Here is a 27,290-nt window from a genome sequence, read left to right as displayed (position 1 = left end):
CAGGTTCTTATGTAACTCTTTTCTACTCTGCTTGAGCACTCAAAGCATTTTATACAACACGTATCCTTCACCCAGTTTCACATATTTGCACAAGCACTTTTTTCTACGTCTAAATGTTTTTCGAACGTTCACGCTCTGAACGCTGCTGGAGTAACTCTGGGTTCAGGAAGCCTGCTCTACATGCGATGCTCTATATGACAAAGTGCATCATCTGATCCGTCAGTGCGTCAGTGTTGACAGAAGATAGTTTTAGCAGGCTTTGTTTAAATCCTCTGAATCCTGACTGCGTTGTTGTTTCCAGGATGGCCTCAGTAAGTCGGACATGGAGAAGCTCACCTTCTACGCCGTGTCGGCTCCAGAGAAACTGGACAGGATTGGAGCTTACCTGGCCGAGAAGCTGAGCAGAGACGTGGTGCGACACCGCTACGGGTGAGTGGTGTTTGACTTGTTAAGTCCCAAGCACCAGATAAATGTGTTTTATCCCGGAAAACCCTTCATCACCTCAAACAGCAAATGCTGTTAGCTTCAATTCATGATGCAGATTCAGTGAGATAGCAGGAGGAGAATAAGCTGCACAGTTCCTGTGAAACAGTGAGCTGCAAATGAATTTGCCAAAAAAATACTGGAAATCTGGAAATGACAAGAGAAAAAATTCTGAGGGAAAAATACCTGAGAATGTAGTGCGACGTAGCAAAGACACGTAAGGATGCTGAAAAACAGGATGAAAGCAGTCGCAGTCAGCCCGAGGTTCAGAAATACTAGGTGACATTTAAAAACAGAAAGTGAAGGAGACTGTCCAGCCACCTGTCATTAAAACTCATCAGAAGAAGTGCAGTGACATTAAAAGTCTCGTCCACTTCCATTTCTGCTCTGGAAAGTAATTAAAATGAGCTGAGAGACGGAACAAAGAACCTCCCTGAAGTATTTCTGAAAGAAGACTGTCAGCACTGAATCGATACAACCATTATAATGTCAGACTTTCTGTCTGAATGGGCTCTGATGTTGTTTCCCTGAGGATGACGGTCAGAGAGTAGACGCGTCTACCTTCTGCACGGCATCCACGCACCCTTACCGGACCGCTCATCACCCAGCAAGGCGACATGTTTGCATGCTCGGGTCTGTAACGTCAGCCTTCTCCTTCCAGGTGGAGCTGCTGTAAAGTTACATCATGCAATAATGTGCTCAGTGCACAGACACTTTCAACCCGACAGTGACCCACTCTTTTTGTGTATTTTGATCGAAACACATCTGCTGCACCGTCCTCTGTTCAGAACCAATCTCTCGTCTCCACCCTTTGCTGCTTCTGTTTTTAAATAGAGAAGAGCCTCAAAAAACTGTTCAGTTAGCACATTAGGAGGTAGTGGGTTAGGCAAGGTCTGGGTGTCTCTGCTTAGACCTCTCCCCCTATGACATACATCCGGAGTAGTGTTTCTGTAAACTTGCAGGTGTTGAAAAGCTCCTGTGTCATGAGTGTAAAGCTTATTGCTGTGTGCAGGAATGTGGTGATAGCCATGGAGGCTCTGGACCAGCTGCTGATGGCGTGTCACTCTCAGAGCATCAAACCCTTCGTGGAGAGTTTCCTGCACATGGTGGCCAAGCTGCTGGAGTCTAGAGAGCCAGACCTGCAGGTGCTGGGAACCAACTCGGTAAGACGAAAACACAGAAACACACACTCGAAGCCTTTTTTCTAGATGAAGGGAAAGGAGGAGAGCATGCAGAAATGTGTTGATAAAGACACTGTGAACTGTAACCTTAGTGAAGCCAATTGGTACAGCAGGTAATCCAGACTAATCTGTGGATTATGTAAAAGATGAATGTGTACAGATTTCCCTTAAATGAATGCTTTACAGCATCGGAAACCAAAACATCGTTTCTCAGAGAACTTTGCTTCCACTTGCACTTTCTTTCACTCTTTTAAAAAAACGCCTCCCAGGTGTTGTGCTCTGTCCACATTCCACAAATGGTCTTACAAAGAAGAAGCGTTAGCATGTCAGGTGACGCACAGCCTGTTTTGCATAGATAGGACAGTTGGTGTGCCTTCATCATGCATGCCAGCAGCATTTGAAGCTGCCGACGCTGCAGATGTTGGCTGGACAGAACTTCCCTTCACACGCTGTAAACTGCGTGCAATAAAAAGCTTCTGCTCTTCTCACTTTGAGCTTGATTATACTTTTAATCTCAGGCGGATACTCTCTTAGCAGCAACCAGGATTTTATTGTTGACTCTGCTTTATTCATACTTCGTATGTTTCCCATCACAGACTAACCCACAATCCTCCAGATTAAAGCCACAACAACGTTTTTGACACACACAAAAAAATAAGGTCATAAATCAAAGCAGGTCAAATACGTCAGTGGTTGATGTCGGCACTTTAATAGCTCATTTCACTTCTCCTCTCACAGAGGAAATTGTCGTGTAACACATCCCGTGAAAGACTCTAATTATTATTAGCTTCTAAGCCGCCAGCAAATGTCAGCCCCGTTTCTCCTTCTGTTTCTTCTGAAGGTGAACCCGAAGTTTTTCCTTCATGCCGCCTCCTGTTCTGAGCCTGTCTGTCTCCATTGTTGGGGCTTCATCCGAGCAGGAAACCGAGCCCAAGGTTTAGATGTGAAAGCCTTTGCATTATTTATGTGTGGTATTTAGACTGACAGAAGAGAAGAGCAGTTAGCTGAATCGGGGGGCTGGAAGGTGCTCGCCCTCTTTAGGTGAGAGCCGTGTTAATTAAATTTTCCTTTACGGCGCCGGCTCCAAACGGAGACGTTTCGTTTAATGTCTCCGTTTGGTTTTGTGGCGCAGCTGAGCAAAACGGAGCTCCTTTGTTTGCTCTGTTGCCTAATTATCAGTTTAATGAGTTTGTTTGAGACGTCTGCAGAAAAGCACCAACACAGAGAGCTCAGCAAATTACAGCAATTTGGTCAAAAGACTGTTTGAAACCAGCTGGCCGGCCTCAGCGGTGTCTAATTACTTTTAAACGTCACACTTTTAGTGCTTGTTGTTGCTGCTCAGCAACAAAACAGCTTTACAGTAGCTAAAGAACTTCATATCCTTCATGATACAAGCAAACAACAGGAGGTTAACTCCTAGAGTCCTAGAGGTGCTTATGTTGAATGTCTGTGCTTTAAAGCATCAAAATAAACTGCTATGAATTTTTGTCCATGACACGGAGTCATCGTGTTGAAGAGCAGAAGCTGAAGTAATTCTTCTACCAATTTTACCACAAAATGATGCAGTGAGTCAATCATACAAGTCATTAACGACACGTTACAATTTAAAACGCCAGGACTGGAAAAAGACGACTTCTTTAGAGGAAATGCCCCCTGGTGGTGAAAGTTAGTTACATAAGTGTCTTTAATCCTTTCCTCCATAAAGATGACGTTTGACAACCTCTCCTGTTCCCGCAACCTGGTGAACCAAACATCTGGTTCCACGTGTTGCCAGGTCTGTTGTTTAAATACAGACATCTGTGGTATCCACACAAACATCAGAATCTCAGCTCAAAACTCACAAAAATCATTTCTCCGACCGCAAAACAGAACAAAAAACAATTATAAGGCAGGTAACGATGTAAACACAAACGCATTCTATCTTCCAAAACTTAACAGCGAGAAAACTGTGAACAACTCAACGCCCCAGAGTGCTTCAAGAGCAGCTTCCCATCGGACATCGACATTTTCTGGTGCCAAATTACAAAATGTCTTGCTATGTCTGTACTACAACCTCTGTAACTTTGCAGATGTTGATTCATTCCACATGTTGATTTGTGGTTTTCTGCAGTTTTTGGTCAATTGCAGCATATTTTCAAAGTACAAAAAGAAAAGAAAATAATCTTTCTGTTCCATACTCAGTTACTGTGACACAGTGGCATCTATTGTGATTCTTGTTTACCTTCATACTTCATACTCTTCATACCAAGATGGTTTACATGGAGTTTGTGATCGCAGAGAAACACTCAGTTCATGTTGGGCGCATCATTCTCGAGCAGGAACCACAGAAAGAGAGTTTTAATGAGTAGTTTGGACATGTCACTTTATAGCTCAATAAAGACGCGGTTTGACGACCATTGGAACAGATTCCAGGTTTTTCCAGGTGTAGCCCGAGTAAGTTGTATAGGCAGAGATCATCCACATTAACTTGTGACGTCATCTTATTCTAGAAACACGCCTGAAATATAACAGAAATTGCTCAGTTCAGAAAAGAGAAACAGGGATTTCCTCTAGTAGGCATCCAAGGGGCAAAGGGTTAGATTTAAAGATAAAAGACGGGCGGGGATGATATCATATCAAAATAGATGGAGTGTTAGCTGCAGACCTCAGTTTTTTTCAAAGCCCCTCAAAAGCCAGCAAAACTGTTACTCTTACAAAACTTTGGACTTTGGAAAAAAAACTTGGAAAAGTAGTGAAGTTGGGCTCGTTGATACAATGACGACGACGGGAAGGAAGGCCGAAAATGGACCAAACTTCAGTCCAGACTATGTCTGAGATGATCCATCAACAGCTCGAGGTTGGTCACTGCTGTGTGATTTGGTTTAATCATTATGAAAAAAATCCCACATCCGCACTGAAACCTTAGTGGGCACAAAAGCGTTTCTTCAACGAATCATTCAAATATCGGTCTTCGGGAGCTCAGGGCTGTTTTTAAAACCTTGTGTTAAAACAAGCTGGAGAAGCAAAGAATGATGACTGAGTAGCTTTTAAGGAACAGTCCATTTTAGCTCCTCCCCCTTAGCTCTCCCTTGTAAACTGAAGGTGGGTGGGGCGTCCGTGCCTGATTGGCATATTAGGAATATCCACTCTTTATGACATCATGCAGAGCCAACAGTAGAAAAAAAAGTTGACCTTGTACTTTTGTACAAACGTGGGCCTCTTTATCTTCTGCTGTCTAATGTGAGCATCCAGCACTTGGCGAGGACATGTTTGTCAGACAATGAGGGAAAGCCCAATAAGTCCATTGCAAGTTAACTTTGGAAACATTCGGTTGACTAACGAGCCAAAACAAACCATCGTGGGGGGAGGTAGGTGATAAATCATCCTGTATATAAATAATACCAAAAAAGTTCCAATCAGTCTAACAGTGACATTTTCATTAAACCAAACAACATTTGTCACCTTTAATGTAATCATTTTCCTCCTACAGCCCCACTGGCTTTCCTATTTCTTACCGTGCCCAGTATAAATGTGTGTGACCGCTGTGTTCTGCTGCTGTCTGGCTGCCAGCCGTTCACGCTTTACAAATTCATCTCCCAGTTAACTTTATCACAAGAAATTGGCAAACTGTGACGGCTCGAAGTGGCGCTTCCTTCACTCCATCTCAATGGAAGAGGCGCTCATCAGTCCAGACTCAGACACCGAGTCAGACACACAGGGGAGTCCATGTGTCTGCGATCTATAACCTGTGGAGCCAGATGTGAGATAGATGCAGTCTACAGCTTTATCCCAAAACCCAATTTTCCATGTTTAGATTTGTGTACAGTTTATGGATAGCAGAAAGTTTTGGTCAAGTTCAAAAACTATGTAGGAATAAGATTATTTTTATTTTCATTTCTCCAAAGTTTGAAGCATTTTGACACCTTGATACCTCCGAGACGCTCCGTAATCAGAGTCAACGTCTCTGGTTTATCGAATTCCATCTGTTGCTTTTCACTGCGGCCTTTGTTGTCCTTCTCCTCTTGTGATTTCACACGTTGCAAGCACTTCGCAGATGGCCAGAGAAGTATGAGCTCCGCTTCTAACAGACGAGCCTTCGTTAGTCAACAGTACAGCCTTTGTTTCTTCCTCTGTCGGAGCCTTTAAGTGAAGCTCAGACCCCAATTTGGGAAAAAAACCAACAGATTTACAAAAGTTAGATTTGGAAAAAAAAAAGATATTTTTTAGCAGATTAAAAAAAAATTGCACATCATGCAACATGATGGGTGTAAAATACAGAAAAGTAACTTTACAGTGCAAATAACATCAAAATAAACATTTTAACGTTCAGTAACCGCCAGCTGATCGCACGGTGAACTCGATTTTTGATGAGTAAACCCCCTGTCCAACAGTTACCGGGGCAAGGAGTTCTCCATCATCATCATCATCAGCTGAGTCAGGGCTCAGGAGGAAGCAGCCAGTTATGAATCTGTCTACAGCTCAAGACGTTCCCCCAAGTTGTCGTAAACTTCCTGTGAACTTTCTCGCGGGAATGATGCCGAAATGTCACGTTTGATGAGGTTACAGGAAATTGAATGCTATCAGGAAGTACAACACCTGTAAACTGCTTCAGGCGCACGATACATGAAAATGAGTCAGCCCTGTTATTACAGGTTATCATCACTTATAATCAGAGCCGCTGTCAAAGGGAATACACGCTAATAATTAGTTTAAGCTTCAGTATTCCACTTCCTGGCTTGAGTCGGCAAACATTCAGCCTCCTCCCACTCAGACTGTCAAGCTGACACTCCAGCAGGTTCACCAGTGAACTCTCAGCCCAGGCAATACATCGTCCCGATGACTAAATGTCAGACTTATGCACTAATGAATTAAAGACCCTAAAATCAGACGAGAGGCATCTCAAAACAGCACATATTCAACAAAACGTGGAGCATTTTTAATGCCACAAAGGACTTCAGACTCCTTTCTGTGAAGTTTGAGCTTGTCTGAGAGTTCTGTCATGGTTTTACAACAATGCAGTGTGCATAGTGTGTGGATATTAGAGAGTATACCCAAACTAAAGCCCTTCAGGATGTCTTTGTGTGACGTGCAAATTCAAGTTGTGACCAAAGCTTCTCCTTCTACCTCCTAAACACGACTGTAATTGGTCTGTAAGTGCCTACAGCTTGAATTTGTTCTTCTGCAGCAGCACAGTACCGTAATCTGCTGAGGGGAAGCCACTCTCCTGTGCACCAGCTGCCGGCATAGCTCCTTCCATCTGAGCCATTACCCCCAGGAGAGGTTAGGTACAAAATGGGAGGAAATTACCGGTAGAACGGAGTGGTTTTTGCCACTGACGCTGAACTGTGCTGACGCAATTTGTCGTAGTGGACAATGACAGGTTGGTGAGAGAGGCTCCTCGAGCGCAGCCGGCTGAGCCGGGAGGAGGAGGCCTCTCTGGAGGACACTCGAGGCTCGTTTGGAGGGAGAAGATTACAGGCTGGGCCGGGTGGGGGAGGTGGTTCTAATAGTTATTGTCATTGTCACACTGGCTCCAAAATTAATTAGTGTGCAGGAATGTGACGGTGCTTTGGCTCACAGGAAATGCTCTGACATGTTATCAGTGTTGTGATCGAGGGATTTTTTTTCTTTGTATCTGTTGTTGAGGTGAAAGGTCAAACATTCATCAGCTTCCCATTTTCAGGACTTCAGGTTCCTGCATAAATGGACAATATATAAAACATGGCTGTCCTGCATTGGTTAGCAAAGCCTGTACCTGAGTGTTTTTACGGTTGACAGGTTGGTGTTTTGAAACTGGATTAGATGGGCGTGGACTCATCAGCTGACGTGTGATTGGCTGATAATCTGTTAGACAAAAATGTATTTAATGTTGTTTAAAGTAAGAAACAACAGCTCGAGACTGTGAATTAATCAGGAAGTACTTACTGAGGTCACAGGGCCATTTCCCCCACAGAGTTATTTAATTGTCTTTTTGCAAGCAGAGGAGGCTTCACTTTACAGGCCTGGAAGCTTTTTGAGAATATTTTTTTACTCTAATGTGGACACCTCGAGGAGTGCACCATTCACTAATTCTAATTATTATTATTTATTAATAGTACAGTTACTACTTTTCAGAATTTCACGGAGCCTGTGTTCACTGTGTTCACACAGAAAATTCAGGCTGATGAATGTTTGCTGATTCTTCCTCTGCTCTCTGCAGTTCGTGAAGTTTGCCAACATCGAGGAGGACACACCTTCCTACCATCGCCGCTACGATTTCTTTGTCTCTCAGTTCAGCGCCATGTGCCACTCTACTCACGAAGACCAAGAGACCAGAACCAGGTACAGTCCAAACTCAGACATTTCAAACAGACCCTCTAATGACAAGTATACTATATTTATATTTCAGGGTTTTTTCATCTTGAAAAACCTGAATAAATTAATATTAATTAATTTAATAATAATTAATTTTTTAAGCATTAAACTACACAAAATGCTGGATTAAGCAACAATATACAGGTTAAAACTTCTATATGGAAACAAACTGAAATCTCTTTTAGAAAAATTGTCACAAGGTTCAGTGAACATTTCAAAAAGTAGAGTTTTCTCATGGTTCAGGATTTACCCACAAAAACTGACTGCTACACAATATCAGGACATCCTCTAACTTTTTAGCAGGTTTTAATTTTGTTTGTCCTCATGATTTTGTTTTTATCTTCCTTTTAGTTTTATATCTTATGTGAAGTACTTTGTACTTTTTTCTGTGATAATGTGTTTTAGCTCTTTCTTTTTGACAGTGATAATGGGCTGGTTTAACTTTTCTGACCCTCTGCCATCAGCTTTTAGATTTATTTCATCTTCCCTTCACAGCATTGTTCGTGGAGTCCCACAGGGTTCAATTTTGGGCCTCCAGTTGTTCTTCAAAAACATGCATGCATTAGAAAAAATGGTTTAACTACTACAACTATAACAAATGTGATATAAAATTCCTTGTTTTCACCATGCATGGTGTGTGTGTTCATGTTTTAAGCTCTAATGGAGCCCAAAGGTTTGAGGAATTGCAGTTTTTTGCTTCCCGTGACTTCATTTTTCAACCCTGGAGGTTTCTCCTGGTTACTCCAAGTCATCAGGAAATGTTAATGACCCAGATTTATGTTTAACCAGATATTATTATAAGAACTTGTCGAAAAAGACGACCAGAGGACTCGAGTAAGGCTGCTGTTTATACCAAGAAGAACAAACACATTCATTATGTCACGTTCTTTCTCTTTATTCTCACATCACATTTTAAAGACTTCCACAATAGTGCTGGGCGATATGACGATATATATCGTGTGGACGATAGAAAAGTGTCTATCGTGCCATTTGTCTTCTATCGTTTCTAACCTAACTTTATAAATTATTACATAAAATATATAATTAACCCTTTACAACCGGTCGGAGCAGGCGCACTCCGTTTTACCTAACTGTTTTTAAATCCCCGTAGAACTGGAACCACGTAAGCTAGCGCAATATTTTTTTTATGCATGTGAAACCATTGGAGTTGTACTTACATCTAATGCCATTAGCTTTCCCTAGGTCACGGTTTCCTTCCACATATAGCTTTGCAAAAATTGCAAGAAGTGCAAGAAGCACTTAAAGCAACAAAAAGATAATATTCCAGAAACACACTTTGCCGATGTTCAATAACACTTCCTACGTTGGCATATACGCTAGCGTGAACTATCGCATGTCCGCCATTACCTGCCCGAAACCGGAAGTGACGTCATTTTCGCGAAAGGGCCTTATAAGCCTATGTTGTATTTTTTGTTTTTTTTAAAGTCATGTTTGACTTGGAAATGGTTTGTTTTGATGCATTATAATATTTTCATTTTTCCTGTAGTATATAAAAATTAGTGTATCTCAAAAATAAAACTATGAAGACACTCAAAATAAATTTCTCGTGGTTGGAAATTATTTTGTGCAACCTTTTTTACAGTTTTGACGGATAAACCTCTTAAATTTTTCTTACTAGAAATATATGTAAAAAACCCAAAATGTTTTTCAATTTTTTTGTAGTTTATTGCACTACAATTGTTTGCAATTTATGTAGTTACTATGGACTTAATGCATACATATATTAAAATTTGGGCTATAACAGTTGTATTGATATATGGAAACTTGAAATGCTCCCACAAATGGCACTACAGCATGTAAAAACATAAAGATAAGCTCTAGCGGACTTGGTTCTATGGTAGGTCTTAATAAAGGGTTAAATAGCCTGTGGCAAATATATTAGTGTTGTCTTCTCACTATACATGCTCTTAACTTTATGCAAGAGAAAATAAAGTATAAAAAAATGATATTTTTCGCAAAGAAACTCCGTCTTGTGGTTTGCTAGCTGGTGCTGCTGTACGTGCACCCAGATTTGCGACATGCTTTACGGTAACTCAAAACAAAGACTGCACCCTCGGCACTTGCTGTTTACAGACTGCGTACTTTCTAGATGACCACAGGTCAGGTGGTATATTGTGATATAAAATAATTCATATCGTGATAAATATTTTTTCCATATCGCCCAGCACTACTCCACAACTCAACTGTTGTTTGTTGCACTCAGGAGAGGCTGAATAATCCTAAATTTAAAATATAACCATTGATTCTCAATCAAAGTTATAATTTTACTCCCCTGGAGCAGTCTGAGTTAGTGATTGGTTTCCTTTTTGTGTTCAGGCCGATTCACTCGAAGCTGCTTTTTTGGACCAAATTAAAATCTGGAAGCAGCGAGCTTTACTTCTAAAATCTGGGCTTCATGCCGCAACATCATTTTGGAGTATTATGAAGACATGTCATGGTGCTCCTCCACCGCTGAAAATTTCATGAACGACCTCTTTCAAGCCAGCGAGGAAACATGCTTCAGCCAAAAGAGGGGCGGAAATAAAATCCCCACCAGGGCCGCCCTCACCCCCACTAGAATCCAGTGAATAAAGAATTAGAAATACGTCTGACTGATTTAGATTTTCGGGCCTTCTTCTGAGAGGGCGGGGCTTGGTAACACCACCACAGGAAAGCATTGCTCCACCGGCCAGGTTGAAATATAAGGATCTGAAATGATGATGATGGAATGATGTGTTGGGAAGGCTCTGCATAAATGAGGCTACAGAGAAAGGAGCGTACCTGCCTGCATTGCTTCCAGCATCAGGAGCTCATTCTTCCCTCCACAGCAACAACTTCACTCACAGTAATGAGAGAATACAGCAGGATACTGATTTGTCCCGTTTGGCTTTTAGCCGTCTTTAATCTTTAACGTGGATTTAATATTCTTTTATCTTTCAGAAACGTTTTTATTGTGTAATAAAGCAGAAATCACAGGGATGTTTATGAGGCCTTTAAATGAGTAATATTTTATGGCAGCATCACTAAAAACAACAAAAATAACTTTGCTTGAACCTGACAGGTGGTAGTCTGACAGTTTATTCCTCAGATTATATCTCGACACCTAAAGCTCCCTCAGTTATTTGCTGGTGAAGGTGTTATGTAGGAAACATTAGCAGTTTTATTAGGTGATGATTTGTTGAAACAAAGATGCAGCACCGAGAGGAAAATGGCTGGTTGAGAGTAATCACTCACAGTCAGCAGTCTTTCGAGACGAGAGAAGAATATATAATGTTGCAAGCCCACAGGATTTGGAGCTGAGGAGAATAATAAACAGTCGAGCAAGCCGCGTGCAGTTCAGAAATATAAAGTCTTAAAAGAAACAAGCAGGAGCTGCAAGTAGGGAGAAAAAAGTCAACGCCGATCCACAGACTGTATATAAAAGACAGATGTAGTCCACGTGATGTTGCTCTGTGTTTTACGACGTCTCGCTGTGAAGCCTCAAGCTGAGTCTTTTTGTGCCTTTGAAAAGGGGATCTGACAAGTAAGGCTTACGTAAGCTTACGATGTAGCTAATGCAAAAACTTAAAGCTGCACTCTTTCCAATGACTCTAATAAAAATACTGCAGTGCAGATTCAGGCCGACACCTTCCAAACTAGCAAGGTGTAAAGACTTTGATGGACCACAAAACATAAAAGAATATAAATACAATAAACGCAAACAAAAAGAAAAACATTTCTGATTAAACCATGAAAGAACTCGACTCCACCAACCTAAGAAACGAAGCTAATTTCTTAGTTTCAGGTTGAGGGAAGGATTACATCCGTTTTCAGACGCTATCCGGGTCCAGGTCATGTGGGCAGCAGTCTTGCCTGAGATGCCCAGCATTGGAAATGCCTGAAACACCTCAGCTACGAGGTGTCCAGGAGGCGTCCTGGTTAGATGCTCAGTCTCAGGAGCTCTACTCTGAGTTCTTCCTGAATGACAGAGCTCCTCAGCCCCGTCTTTAAGGGAGAGCGCAGGCACCCTTGTGAGGAAGTCCTTTTCCATCACTTGTATGTTCGATCTCACTACACAGAGCTCATTGTTCATTGGTGAGGATAGGAATGTCATACCATGAATTGGGGGCTTGTCCGGGATTTGAACCCGGGACCTCTCACACCCCTAGCTAGAATCACAGCCCTAGACTTTACCACAATAGAAGGTAAAACATCCACATTACTCTCTCCATCAGTGTCCCGCTGTGTCCTCGCCTCATTCATGAACACGACGCAGAGATTTACATTTTAAAAAGAGGCAGACGTCAGGCACTCGCATTTTTACTGTGAAACTGAGAAACTGTCTGCTTGCGATCTTTATTGTAAGTAGGGTAAAAAATAACTGGTTTGGCAGCGGCGGTGAGGTTGTGACACCACACAGCACGTTAGAAGATGCTTTCCCCGCCGGGGCGCTCGCCCTCTGCATTAAAACAATACCTGGAGACTTCTGTCTCATTCACTGTGAAGATAACTTCCCTCCTCCAGAGTTTCTGAAATCTCACTGCAGCAGCGACGAGGTGTCTGCACGTATTCGTGCATAAAAAGCCTCTTTTATCTCCATTTGTATGTATGAGGGTGTGTGCGTGCTGCAGGTTGGTTGAGGGTGGGTGGTGCGGTGAGAGCCAGGGGATGCTGGGATTGTTTTTGAGTGCGCTCTATACCTCGCCGCCACCGCTGAGCTATAAACGGTTTGATTTCTGACGCTGCTTCTTTTTTTTTTCCTCAGTGTTTTATTATTCCACTCAGCAGTGTCGGCTGTAGGTGGAGAGGAATTCCCAAATAGGATTTCTGTGGCAGTGATTAGATTAGCTCTCAGGCGAGGTCATCAGTGCTGTTCTTTGTGTTATTGCTCATGGAGTTATCCGTGTCCAAAAACGAAATAGTAAAAGGTGAAGTCGGCCTCACTTTGCTCCTGAACATTTCTGCTGTGCAGGCTGCTGAACCTCTTCTCAGGCGGAAAATTAGATTAAATCAAAGGTTTGGATGTTTTTCCTCTGAAGTGAGATAAGATTTGGAATTTGAGGGAAGAACTTGGAAGGTTAGTCTTTAGTAGTGAGTTATTTGAGAGACGTTTTCAGATTAAAAGCACCGTGATGTTGTCTGGTAGCTGTTTGTCCATGACCAGGTAAAACTGACTTCACTGGGGACACTGATGCTGGTGTTCCAGCAGTTTCCAGGTTACGTTAGCCTTAAGCCTTTTTAGTTCCTGGGTTGTTCCTGAACATCCTAACCAAATTCCTCTCGCCTGAGGGTGACAGTTTGCCCACATCTGGAAGCAGACCCAAAGTGGTGACATATGTGAATATTTATGTGCGGTCATTTAAATGGATGGCCTTTTAATCCTCAGTTATTCAGAAATATCTCCCAGAGACCCTCCCAGTCTGTGTAAATCTACAAGGAGTTCCTCAGATTTTCCCGTTGTTCACAGTGTTGGTCAGTCCAGTGAGTGCTGTCGAATCTTGAGAAACTAGCACCTGTAGTCGATCATGAACACTAACGGGAAGCTAATAGGCCTTGGCCTTTTCAAGTTAAAAGATATAATTTCAGTACCACTTATAAAAAGCTGTGTATATATTTGACCCTGTGTGGGTTCGAGAAAATGAATTAAGTTGTGCACCCAGATTTGTTTTCATAGTCTTTAATGGTTTGTGCTGTTAAAATCCCAAAATGACCATGACATTCATGCCTGTGATGAGTGATGTAAACTTCTGTCCACAGCTGGATGTGTGCCTTGTTCTTCCTCTGAGTCTCTCTAATCTCTGCCGTCAGGATCCGTGTGGCCGGGATCAAAGGTCTGCAGGGCGTGGTGAGGAAGACGGTGAACGACGAGCTGCAGGCCATCATCTGGGAGCCGCAGCACATGGACAAACTGATCCCATCCATGCTGTTCAACATGCAGGACAGTGAAGACCTGGACAGGTACGACACACGCCAAAGCTGCCACGCGCTCGCCTCAAACCGAAATCTCCCTGCCGTGCGTTGTTTTCCCATGACTCATTATTCTCTGCCCTGAATATGGAACTGGAGCGATGGCAGTCTCTCAGGCAAATGTTTGATTTTCTGAAGTGAGAGCTGTTCTCTTTCAGAGGTGACCTTTTTTTAATGGGCCACACAGTAATGCACAAAAACTGCCAATCAATTATACATGCTGAGCTGCTGCTTTTCTCTCCAGGCAATCAGCAAAGTAAACTAGTTTTCCTGCAGCATCAAACTTTTCTGCACACGCGGGAATGAGTGTTATTGTTGTGCGGCCAGCTCTCATATCCCACAATTCAGCTGTCACCTTCACCAAAAAGTCTCCAATCAGACAGGATCTGCAAATCATGGGGAATGATTGAGGCCTCAGAGGTTTGAAGGCGCAGTGCGTCATAGCTGCAGGGCTCTCTCTTAATGATAGGGTGAGACGTTTGGGAAGGACTCGCAATAGAGCCGACACTCCTGCAGTGGAAGAAGCAAGATGAGGTGGTTCGGGCATCCACCTCCTGGGTGGGTGTTCCAGGAGGAGGCCCTGGGTTAGACCCAGTTAGGCTGTCCACTGTTAACTGAGAGGTTGAAGGATAATCAGGGCTTTTTTACTGCTTTGAATAAAGCACAGGTTCAAAACTTTGGCACAAGCTTGCAGACAAATAAATGCAGTGATCAGGAGCAGTTTGTTCCAGCTCAGCAGTCGCCAATCTAACAAAAACCTTCTCATCTGGAAAGGATGATGCATTCCTTAATTACATCTAAACTGGACGACTTCACTCCTGTGTTTGCAGCCTTGCACTGTTACAGAATCCAGTTTAAAGCGGCGCCGTTTGTGTTTAAAGCCGGTCTCTCACCTGCATGTGTGGTAGATACGGCGTGTCCACATATTCCCTCAATATCATTAAGGTCTGAATGTCCGTCAGTCGTCATCATCTTTGCTGTTGCCCCGCCTCTCTGGAATGACCTAAACAACCTCAGACGAACAACCTCAGCGACTGTTTCCAAATCTAAGCGTTTGGAAGCGGCTGATTTCTGTGAAGGTGTGTACCGTCAGTTTTTTAGGAACAGGTTTATTCTGTTTTAGTGTAGCGCACTTTGGTTTTAAACGTTCTGTAGAAATCAAGTTTGCTTACTTGGCTCTCTCGACTGGGAATGCCCACGTGCCCCCACGGGTGAGCTGGGAAGAAGGAGGCCTGTGTATCTCTGATGAGGATGCTGCCCATGACCCTGCAGACAAGTCATTAGCTTTAAACTGGACTAAAAGTGGTGTTAAATGGTAAATGGACTGATTCTTATATAGCGCTTTTCTAGTGTTAGACTTCAGCTCTAGACTAATCCACAGGATTTCTGATAGGTCTGGTTGCTTATCATTCAGTCGCCATCTTTTCCTCGTACATGTGTGCTTGAGGTGTTGATCCACCTCATCCTCTGTTCACATCCTGCTGCTGTCTGCTGTGATCCTCGGGATGATTTTAAGCTGTCAAATCCACTCTGAGAAACAGCTGGACGACAACATTCGACAACACAGACTCCATCAAACCCGGCCAACACATGAAGCATGTCGTAGCCATGTCAGGATTAAAGCGGCAGCGTCACCGTTTTTTACACGAGCTGTATCTGACACTATGCTTCCTGCTTTCTTTAGAGTTTAGAGAGGCTCATATTGAATCGGAGGGACAAACTGGTTTACGCCACAATTTTTGTTTCTCTAAGAAAACTGACGATACAGCTGTTTTTCATCTGCAAAGTGGGAGGAGCTAATTCAGGCTCTCCTGTTTGCAGCATTAGAGACTCCTGTAGAAAATTATCGTGTGACTCTGGAGCTGATACAAGCAACAGAGATTCACAGACTCCAGATTCAATAATCAGTTGATAATTTTTGGTTCTGTGATATTTAAGATTCTGCCGCTTTCACACTGAGTGTTAATATTTATGCTTCATAGCAGTTTAACACAGCTCATTGTTCTGTCCGCGATACAGAGAATTTAATCATAAAATAAAATAAAAACAGCTAAAATATTAAATGATCTTCTCTCAGATTGGATTAACTAGACTCAAAGTATTTGTCTCACGGCTGCAGAACTGATCCTTAGTGTCACATTGTTATTGCTGCTGTTTGTAGTCCAAGTTAACAGGTGTCATCATCTGTCAACATCTGCCTTGTTGGTGTTAATGAAGCTTTCAAAGAAACTCTAGTCGGACTTATCTTTAATCAAATGAGTCTGTCTCCAGGTTAAAGCACGTCTCTGTAAAAGTAAAGTTTTTTCTGTTATTAATAATTTAACTGAAAAAAACTGACAAAAAAACTGTCAAAATAAAGGAAATATAACAAAACCCAGAAAATGTTCACCAAACAAAAGACTAAATAAAAAATAAATAAAAAACTAAATCACCAAAAACCCCACCCTCCTCTCCACAGAGCAGGAGCACGACACACACCCCGGAAACAAAGGAGCGCTCTGGTAGGCCACACCCACACAGAGTCAACGTCACAGCAGCACAGAAACCTCACAGCTGTTGCAAGGTCTGTGTTTCCCAGTAATGTTGGACCTGTTGAATAAAGTTAGTTGATGATTAATTCAATTCAGTTTTATTTACACAGCGCCAAATCACAACAACAGTTGCCTCAAGGTGCTTTATACTGTAAGGTAGAGCCTACAATAATACATGCAGAGAAAAACCCAACAAACCCCCTGTGAGCAAGCAGGCGACTGTGGAAAGGAAAAACTCCCTTCTAACAGGAAGAATCAGGGAGGGGCGGGGCCATCTGCTGCGACCGGTTGAGGAGAGAGAAGGAAGACAGGATACAGACATGCTGTGGAAGAGAGACAGAGATTAATAACAAGTGTGATTCAGTGCACAGAGGTCTAATTATTAATTATATTTTCATGCCGATATTACATCCACACTCGATAGACTCCACAGCGCCCCTGGTGGCTGATAATTTTCAGAGTAGGTGTTTGAAAAAAGACTCGACTGTGTGTGACTTTCAGGTGTAATTTCAGCAGGAGACACAAAACCACCAATCATGCAGCATTAAGAAAGACAGTGTAGAGAAGCTGAAAACATGATTTATGACCTCAGTCGGTCTATTGTTGAGTTCCAGATCAGTTTTTGTACAATTCACCACCTATAATCGAACATTTTTGGCAGAACTGTCTTTTGTGGCGTGCACATGAAGATGAAAGGTCAAAATCCTGACCGTGCTTTTAATTATAACCAGCGACATTAAAACCAGTTACCAGCTCTCAGGTGTATTTGTGCCAAAAATTCACCTGAAGCTCATTAATCAGCTGAAGAATCCAAAGACGGAATAAAAAAAGACGTGTCCTTCGTTACAAAGTGACAGGCAGAGAAAAAATACTTGAGTTAGTAAATGGAGCAGCGAGGGCAGGTTTTTATGAAAGGAAACAAATCTGTGCCTGCGTGTCACCTCATAACTCCATTTTCCCTCCAGCTTTTATTCCTTCCTAAACATTTCTCTTATCGTATCCGAGCAGAGTCCTGGGACAGAGCAAGATTTATTGCTTTCACAGTCTTTCATTCCTGCTCTCCTCCTCAATGTATTGTTGGGTAAACGTGGAAGAGTAGCGACTCTGAACCCTCACACGAGGAGTTTGGGAAGCGGTTTTGCTTTTGCAGAAACGGTTAGCTGATGAGGTGTGTGTGCAGGTTTTATAGATCATCGTCATTAGAGGCGTAATTTGATTTGGTATTTAGTGGGAAAGGAAGCCTTCTCATCATGTTGTAATGCAAACGATACGCTGTCGTCATCTTCTGGGGCCTCATGAGTGTCGGATGGGGGCGTGCAGCACAATTTGTGTTGGATCTCAGATTGCGTTAGATTTCGGCCTTCAGTGATGTGTGAAAACTGTAATTACTCGGTTTCATATGTTGAAGGTAGGCGTGGGCAATATAACCTTAAAATTATATCAGCATGACATCATTGCATCGTTTATTCATTTAATAATGGTTTTGTAAATCATGCAAAAATATACCCAGGGTTAATATGGATGGTGTGTTATGGCGCAGTCCTAGTTGCAGGACTCCGGCTGGACTCTATCGAAGAGCCTTCATGTACTGGAAAGGTCCCGTCCGGCCATGAGCTGGGAGTGAACGCACAAGCATGAGTGCTGACAACGACATCGACCGCTTACGTAGGTTACATCATCGCTCTACAGAGATTCAGCGCAGAAGTCTAAATCAGGCCTGAGAGTTTTTTCCACCACGCATGAACCAGTGTGACAAAGAAAGGGCTAACAAGACCCAGAGCTCCCAGTTCATGCTGTTCTCAGTACTTTAGAGTAGAGAACCCCAACGATCAAATGATCCCCGTGAAGAAGCACGTGGCAACTTCGGGGAGGAAGAACTCCCTTTTAATAGGAACACACCTCATTCAGAACAAGAGGATTTATTCAGTTTGACAGGAACTTGGACATGATAAGATTAACGTTGTAATACCAACCCAAAATATGACCGCTGGTCACGCTGAGCAACCGAAGGATCTTGGCTTGTGTTTACTTGGTTGGTGCGTTTTCTTCTTCCTGCTTTCTAACAAACTCTGCTGGTTTTCTGTGTTTCTCGCTCTTCTTTGGACCTTTGACGTCTTTAATTCTGCCCGCAGCACGTGGAGAGTCAGAATCCAAAGTAAATCCTGCTGTTGGATCTGCCGTAAATCACTCAGGATCATCAGGTTGGCCGACGGAATACAAACCTTCACCTGAACTCGAGCGGAGGAATTACCGCCTCCCACACACCTCAAACCTCATTTTATTCACTCAGCCCACAAATCCAGGCTTGTATCCAGGTGAAGGAGGAAATCCCGATGTCGTGCTGAGGAGCTTAGTTCTGCTCCTCATCCCCGGGCTGGGAGTGATGCTGTGCCTGCACTGCAAAGATCAACATGACCGAGCACAAAGCTTAATTCTGGTGTCTTTGTCTCGTTCGAATTCCTTACCAATCTTCTCCTCTGTCTTTGAGACAGTTATTGATTTAAAAAAGAAAAGATGTCTGAAATGTACAATAATAGTGCGTCAAATATCTTTTCTTGTTTTGAACTAGTGCTTTGATCATTTGCAGACATTTTCTGTCACATATTTAATAAGAAAATTAACCCAGAACTGAAGTAGTTAAATTAAGCAGATGATGGTATCTCTTTACTCTCCTCGCTTTTCCTCCTCAGCCTCTCATTTTTATCACCTTCTCTCCTGATTTCACCACCTGAGCTCTGTTCTGTAGAAACCTCTCCTTTCTCATTTGTGTGGTTTCCATGTGAACAAAATGCTATTTTTGGACCTGCTTTTTGCCTCCCTTTGACTCTTTTTTTTTTTTTTTTTCCTCCTTCTCTCGCCTGTTTTTTCTTTTCCTACCTAAAGCCCCACAAGAAGCTCGCTCCCTCCCTTCCAACACATGTGGAGGAATGAGAGCGCTGTGGCTGTTCGGACAGGTTGGTGTTCCTGTCACCCACAGGTGTGGTGGGAGGTTACTTCCAAGCATTTAAAGCAGGATACCCAGGGGTCATTCAAGTTCAACTGCATGTGAACACGTATCTAACCAAAATTGAGGATCAGAATGAAGAAGAAAGAAGATTTAAGTGACTTTGAACATGGCACGGACGTTTGTCTGACTGTTTCAGTACCTGATGATCTGCTGGGACTTTCCTCACAACAACCTCTAAAGTTTACAGGGAATGGTTTGAAAAACAGGAAATCGCCAGTGAACACGTCTGCGAAGGTTCTCAGTCATCCAGGTCATCGTAGTCTGAGATCCCTTCCCAGACGCCTTAACGCCCACTCACATCCTGGGCCATCTGATCTCAGGAATTCGCATGATAAGGTGGGGCCAGGTTTCACAATGAACTCACCCGAAACTCTGGCTGATTGGGACCCACACCCAGTTTCACACCTTGGCTCAGGCGATTAGAGGATCATCAGGGGGTCCTTTTGTCCCTCTGTGGGGGGAAACTCCCACTAGGTTTATATCTGGGACTCTCCACCATTTGACCCTAGAATTGAAGAAGCTTCTCGGATGAGAGGTGAAACGTCTTCAAGTAACTTAAAGAAGTCCAGACGCTTTTCTTTGCAAGCTCCTTTGACCACCAGTGAGCATGTTACGCTTTTAAGATTTTAAAGTTTAGCTTTAATTAATTATGCTGATCTTGAGATGAACGTCTTCTGTTGAAGGAACGAGCTTTGCTGGACCACCGTGAAACACGGGTCTCTCTATTTAACTGTCATGCACTCTTTGTTTCTCGTGTTTAATCTCGTGTTTATTTCCTGCTCCTAACAGTCCAATCACCAAATCTTATCTTCACCATTTAAATGGAAATGCACCTTCCCATTTTCCTGGGATAATTGTTCTGCATATCTTCCTTCCCCGCTGTCCTGGGGGGGAAACATCTCTGCAGTAATGGCAGCGTTCGAGTCGTTTCTGCGACTTAATGAGCAGAAACCCCGAGCCGGATCTGAGGCTGGAAGTGTGCTCTTTGAAGGAGGCGAGGTAGGATGTGTGAGGTTAAACATGAAGGACACGTAGTTAAATATTTAAGTCTGACTCTTGCCTTTAATCTGTCCTTTTTGGCGTAGATTGACTGAACCGCGAGTCTAAAGTTATGAAATCATGAACTCCAGCCACACTCGAGTCACGTTACATTTTTCCTGACATACAGGAAAGAATAGCACTGCCTAAAGAGGTTTTACCTTTCTCCAAAGAAACATCACTATAGTGATAAAAATGCTTTTTAACCTGTTTTTTTAAATCAGTTTTAATTAATTCAAGCTAACAAATAAATAAATAATAAAATTAAAATCATAAATAAACTAGCACAGTTTTTTTTTTTTACTTGACCATATGCAGAGGAGTCAGTTTGGTAAAGTTTGGTAAAGTTGGGGTGGCTGTAGCTCAGGTGGCAGAGCAGGTCAGCCACTAATCAGAAGGTCGGTGGTTCGATCCCAGGCTGCATCCTGGCTGCATGCCAAATATCCTTGGGCAAGATACTAACCCCGTGTTTGCCTACTGGTGGTGGTCAGAGGGCCCAGTGGCGCCAGTGTCCGGCAGCCTCGCCTCTGTCAGTGCGCCCCAGGGCAGCTGTGGCTACAATGTAGCTGCCATCACCAGTGTGTGAATGTGTGTGTGAATGGGTGAATGACTGAATGTAGTGTAAAGCGCTTTGGGGTCCTATGGACTAGAAAAGCGCTATACAAATGCAGGCCATTTACCATTTAAAGTTTGGAAGAATTTAAATCTCTGAGTTTTTTAATCTCTGAGCCGTTTTACTTGGATTACATGCAGCGGAGTTTTATTCATATAGCACCGTTTCACAGCAACAGTTCGATGCACTTTTATATCGTGAAGTAAAAACCCTGCGATGTTAGAGAGAAAACTCGTGATCTGTCCTATTCCCAGTGGATACTTAGCATCAGCAGATACTTAAAGCTAAGGTGTCAGCATCTTACTGGAGCAGGCTTCATCTTTGAATTTTGGTTAATGTTGTCCCCCTTCCTGATGTAACTGTTCTTAGCTGCTGTAATTACACATCACTGCTGAGGGAATATTCATGTCAGGCTCTAGACCAACTGACGAGCCTTCGTCTTGTAGCTTCCGTCCACTAGAAGACTCTGAAAGTCTTATAAAACACTGAAGTCTGGTGCATCCTCACATCTGTGTCAGAAGCCAGGTTGGGAATTATTTGGGTATTACTAAAAATGGGGAATTTTATTTAATACCTTGAATTGAAACTCTGAACTTCACCACAGAGGATTTTAAATCGGACACAAAACTACAAAAAATGTCCTCGTGCACAAACTTGTGGATCCAACTAAAGGTTTTTAGCTACGGACTGTGAGGGTTTGTAAACAGTGGGGATTTCCCATCATGCTCTTCTTCAACATTTACGTGGTGAGAAACAGTTGAACGCTGTAGCTGTGCTGATATTTGTGCTGAAGAAGATGATGGTGGCGCAGAAAGTGAACATGAGGCTAACAGCAGTCATGTGTTTCAATGTCACTGTTTGCATGACCCAATCAAAAACTGTACAACAATACACGTTTAATATTATCGCAATATCAAGTCTAGAAAAAGGCCTCACACAGCTTTGACCTAACGCCAAGCGATCGAGAAGATGAGCTGGCCTTCAAATCCAAACTGTTATTTTTCTATGACTCTGACATGGTCTCACTCACTTATTCCCCCCACTGCTAAAATAGTTGATCCAGTATCTGCAGTATCTTCTCAATGAACCTTTGACAGGAAAAGCAGAATTCTTGCCAATCCATCTTCCATGGCTGGAAGATAAATCTCAGTAAAACCCGACCCTTTTCTGGGCGGGTGTTAAAATCCATGTGTAACCAATACCCGCATAAATATGAGGCACACGTCTGCAGAGATGTAGGAATGCGACACATTTAGTTTTAGAAGCTGTTCAGTCAAATCTCTTTTTTTCTCTTGGAGCTTTTATTGTTTCGACTTGATCTCTTGGCAGGTCTTGTATACCTTCTAAAGGCCTGTAATGCCCTATGAAGCTTCCCCAAACTTCGAAGAATAAGTAAAATGCTAACGTTCGTCTGTACAAACTGACGGTTCAGCATCGAGTAGAAGGAAGCTTCTCTCACAAGGCAGTTAGCAGTTATTTGAGGAGTTTACTGGTGACAGTTTAGCTAAAAAGAGCTGGAGAAACGAAGAGCGGGTGGTCCGCTGAGGATAGTATCACCTCCCTGCAGGGTAATCATTAGTCATCTGTAATCAGGCACCTTATCGTGTTGCTTTGTTCATGCGAATGCAATCACACGCAGCTCCATGCAATCACAGGATGCATAGCTTAGCTGGAAACATGTGATGTGCATTTTATTTTTTCCGATAAACCAGTTTTCTTCAGCTTCTCTCGTCGGTCTGCCTGTTTCACAAAATCTGGGAGGTCAAGTGGAGGAAAAGGCTGCCTGGACTCATCAAAAATCTCTCCCTGGGGAGTTCAGACTTGTTTCTCCATGGATTGAAACATCTTCCAGTGGCAGGTGAACATTTGTTCTGCACTTTTCTGCCCATTCGGATGCTGACCTCCCTCCTTGGAGCAGCTCAGCATCACTGCGGTCCAGCAGCATCCTGTCAAACTAAATGTCTTTCTGCAGGTTTGGGGTTTGTCGGTTTAATAGTGTGACTCAGAGCTCACCACTGAAACACAGTTTGATTCTCGCCTCTGAGGGAATCGCTGTTGTGCTTGTTTGTTTGGTTTTTTTTCTTTCTTCTGATAATTTTGTCTCCGAACTCGGGCTCGGCAGCATGTTGTCGGCTTTCTAATCGAACCTCTGGAGGCTGCTGGGAAGCAGCGGTCAAGGGCGTTGGATACTCTTAATTGCGTCTTGGGGAAGGCGGACGTGCCCGGCGTGCAGAAACCAGAGAGGAAGGCGAACAAAGCCTCCTCCTGCGTCACGATTAACTGCCTGCCTGTGTTGCTCATCAGCACACACACCTACATACAAACACGCAAACACACTCTCTCTGCCACCTTGGAAACGACTTTGACCTCTAACTTGTCTTAACTGCCTTAATCTTTGTAATCACACCACCGTCGTTTCTTTAGAGCACACTTCTTGATTAAATGCACGCACACAACAGAGGCTTCAACAGTACAGGATTGTGTAGTCTATAAATACATCCATTCTGGCATTTCACAGTTACTGACAACTGTGGATCTGAACACAACGTACGAATGGAACCAGAACTTTTTTCCTGATAAAAGTGTTAGACGGTCATAACTTTGTCATTTTGACATGTAACTTGAAAACTTTCTTAAACTTCCTTAACATTCAGTTCAGGAAGCGACCGCTGAGGGTTAAGAGGACAGGGAGTGAAGAGAGGAGTGGTCAGTGCATCAAGGAGGCTTTCCTTAGAATATTCACATTTAGCTAACCCAGCTGAAATCCAGTAAAGACAAACACATTGATCTTAACGATGTGCTGGTTGCTTCACAGATTCATCTGCTGCATTGAGTAACCTGCAAACATCAAAAGCTTGCAGTAGCTGCTGGTTTGCACATTAAACATAAGCTCAGAAATGAAAAGTAAACCAGGATTAAGGAACATTTTTGCATCATTCACATAAACTCTGTGTCTCATCTCATAGACCCTGATTTGCCTCACCTGCTGTCTTTTTCTTACTCCTACTGTTTGGTACAATAGTAGAACAGTAGGAGTAAGAAAATGATTATTGGTCTATTTTAATATTTTTGTTTGGCCCCCACTCTGTTGGAGGTACAGCTCTGTTAAACCACTCCAGTATCTGTTTCAAATTAAAAGGCCTATAGCGTTTTAGTGGACAGAAAATATTTATTTCTCAACCGGACTTTTATTGTGAAATCTGCAGAAAACTCCAGGTTTTTCAGCTGATTTCACAGTAAAAGTCCTGTTAAGAAACACACAGCATAAGAATATCTACAGCTGACAAAGCAAAGTCTTAAGTTTAATTTTAGTAAGCAGGTTTCTGTCTCCTGAACCCAAACTGGGAGCTGTTTCCACGGAGGCGGGGCCTGAAAGCTGAAGGCTCTGCCTCCCATTCTACTTTTAGAAGCTTGTGGGAAGACAGGAGGACATTACTCTCAATGTTGTTGGTGCATTTCAGGAGGACGCTGCTAATTAAGTTACACAATTACAGGGTGAATTCGCGTTTATTATTATATTTACAAAATACCACAGTTCTTGTCTTGGTCGTATAGTTTTATTTTGTTGTATTTATCCGCCACACATTAACTGGTCCGTGAAAATATTGTCTGGCACAAAAAAGGTCTGGCCCGCTGCTCTAAGATATGATGGGGCCTCATTAGTCTAGATCTGAATGAAGAAAGCCAAGAGAAGCCAAAATGGGAGAAATGTGGTCTCTCTTTCTAGTCCCAGTTGAGTTTTTGGATTGACTGAAGCTCTTTATTATTTCCATGTTTAACCCCCGAAACGCCACAATTTAAAAAAATAAATAAATAAATAAATAATGCGAGTAAACTTTTTTTTTTTTTTTTTTTTTTTTTTTTAGACTGTAGGACATCAAACACGAACTTTTCACGTGTGCTGTAAATCCTTTCAGACTTTTCTTTTCCCGTGGAGGCTTGAAATTGAGTTTCTATCTGACCGTTTTTTTTGTTCTGGAATGTTTTAACAATCTTTTTCCTAAAGTGAGCAATCATGTGGCTGTAGCTCAGGTGGCAGAGCAGGTCAGCCACTAATCAGAAGGTCGGTGGTTCGATCCCAGGCTGCATCCTAGCTGCATGCCAAATATCCTTGGGCAAGATACTAACCCCATGTTTGCCTACTGGTGGTGGTCAGAGGGCCCGGTGGCGCCTTTGTCCGGCAGCCTCGCCTCTGTCAGTGCGCCCCAGGGCAGCTGTGGCTACAATGTAGCTTGCTATCGCCAGTGTGTGAATGTGTGTGTGAATGGGTGGATGACTGAATGTAGTGTGAAGCGCTTTGGGGTCCTATGGACTAGAAAAGCGCTATACAAATGCAGGCCATTTACCATTTACCATCATCAGGAAAAGTCTGGCTTCAGCAAAGTTTCTTCTATTTCATTAAATAACAACAGCCCACCTCCTATAACATCAGAGATTTTCATTTTTGCCTCATTTCCCTGCTTCTAACGAGCAATAAGCATTTAATTTCCCCTGAACCGCCCGTGTGGGCTGTCAGTAATTGCATTGTTTCCCTCCTGAGAGCTGGCTGCCTACAGTCCATCTGTGACCAGGCTTATTGCTTGGGAAATTATTTACTATTGCATTATTTTATCAATATAACACATAACATGAGGCTCTCCTGGTCTCCGGCCAGGACTGTGGATTCCTGGCAGCTCTGCAGGAAAACTTCAACCAACAAGACGGCAGAAGAAACTAATTGGCAGCATCTTTCCTCCATCAACATGAAGCATTTGGAGTTTGTTGCTTAAAATAGGCCCGGGTTGTGGCTTTGTGAATAATAACTTTGTTCTCTCAGAAACGACGCTGGATTATTCTGCATTTATTAAAGTGCTGCAACACCTCTTTGGAAGGAGGTCCAGATGCAGCAAACAGCGTTCGAGATGATTACCGTGACCTTCCCCAGTCATCGTAGTTACTAAATATTCAATATAGAAATCTTCAGAAAGTTCATTCATGGTGTCTTAAAATCCTGTCCTCTTATAAAGCGATTCATTCGTCTTGCAGACGAAGCCAATCCCAGACTTCGGACCTTTGCGGTCCAGTTTGAAATGTCAAAAATCTTCCGTGACCCACCCAAACCCTGAACTCGGATCATCACATAAGCAGAAAGTTTAGTTTTTGATCATTTGATTCCCAAACAACAGCTTTAAAATCCAGTTTAAATTCGATTTTCATCCACCTCGTGCTGAGATGAGACGAGTTCAGGACCAAAAACAGGTCCAACGATGATAACTGGAACAATGACAGGGCATTAATAAAGTGCGTAGCTGTGTTTCAGTAGTTCAGTTTCTTTTTAAAATGTTAATATTTTATGATTGTTTTAAACTACATTAGACAATCTCAGACTACAGGCCCTCAAACTACACAGGTATTATTATTGTTGGGTTTGTCTTTATAAAGAAAGCGCCTGTATTCTTTATAAATGCAGGCGCTGTCTATACAAACACATTTAATCTCAAACCAAATCAATTTTATATCCACGTCTCATTTTGTGAGTGTCAACATGGTTTCAATGAACTACATCAAATTTCCCCCCATCTCTAAGAGCTTCCAGGGCCTGTAAATATTCACAGCATGAAGGACTTTTTGTACAATAACTTTATCATATTTAACAAAGTCCCCGCTGACTCTCAGGAGGTCAGGAGGAGGCACTCTGGCGTCCGCACGCATCACTACAACAACACGATTGCTTCCTGTTTGTGTTCTTGAGGCCGGTTTATTGGACCACAGGTGCAGGACAACCGCCATCCTCAGGCTTTCCCAATTTTTAGGGTGTCCTAAAAATCTGAATGATAAAATAGGAAGGAAGAAGAAAATAGAAATATAAAAAATGGTCAACATCCATGTTGACCTTACGTGGCTCATGTACGTCGCTGACAGCCCTCTGCAGCATCTTCAGGACCGCACCGCTTCACGTCAGTCTCAGTCAGCGCGTTCCTCAGAAGCGGGAAACGCGCTCCCTGCAGCGGTGCTGTCTCGGACAGCTTGCACACCTCAGATTTCACACCTCGCCCAACGAGCTTGAGCTTCAAATAAGTTGAACTTTAACCCTGTTGTCAGCTGACATTTCACAACAGGTCCAGTCTCATTACAGAGAAGAGAGCCCACGGGCGTGAGAGGACTCGCTTCTCATTGGC

General features: G+C 42.8%; 1 protein-coding gene across 2 annotated transcripts in view; it reads left to right on the top strand.

Annotated features, from left to right (window-relative positions):
- The window catches only part of efr3a (EFR3 homolog A (S. cerevisiae)), a 108,702-nt gene that overhangs the window by 40,634 nt on the left and 40,778 nt on the right, over positions 1 to 27,290 (top strand). For both annotated transcript variants that reach the window (XM_085390268.1, XM_085390271.1), the window contains exons 4-7: positions 302 to 429; positions 1,496 to 1,646; positions 7,843 to 7,964; positions 13,785 to 13,934. In XM_085390268.1, coding sequence (XP_085246394.1) covers positions 302 to 429; positions 1,496 to 1,646; positions 7,843 to 7,964; positions 13,785 to 13,934 — 551 coding nt within the window. The remainder of the gene's footprint in view (positions 1 to 301; positions 430 to 1,495; positions 1,647 to 7,842; positions 7,965 to 13,784; positions 13,935 to 27,290) is intronic.

The sequence above is a fragment of the Rhamphochromis longiceps genome, linkage group LG18, assembly GCF_057381845.1.
Source record: "Rhamphochromis longiceps isolate RC_006_pf linkage group LG18, R_longiceps_female_GT1.1, whole genome shotgun sequence".
Classification (NCBI taxonomy): domain Eukaryota; kingdom Metazoa; phylum Chordata; class Actinopteri; order Cichliformes; family Cichlidae; genus Rhamphochromis; species Rhamphochromis longiceps.
Note: the sequence above shows the minus strand (reverse complement) of the source record. Positions and strands in the feature narration are given on the sequence as shown.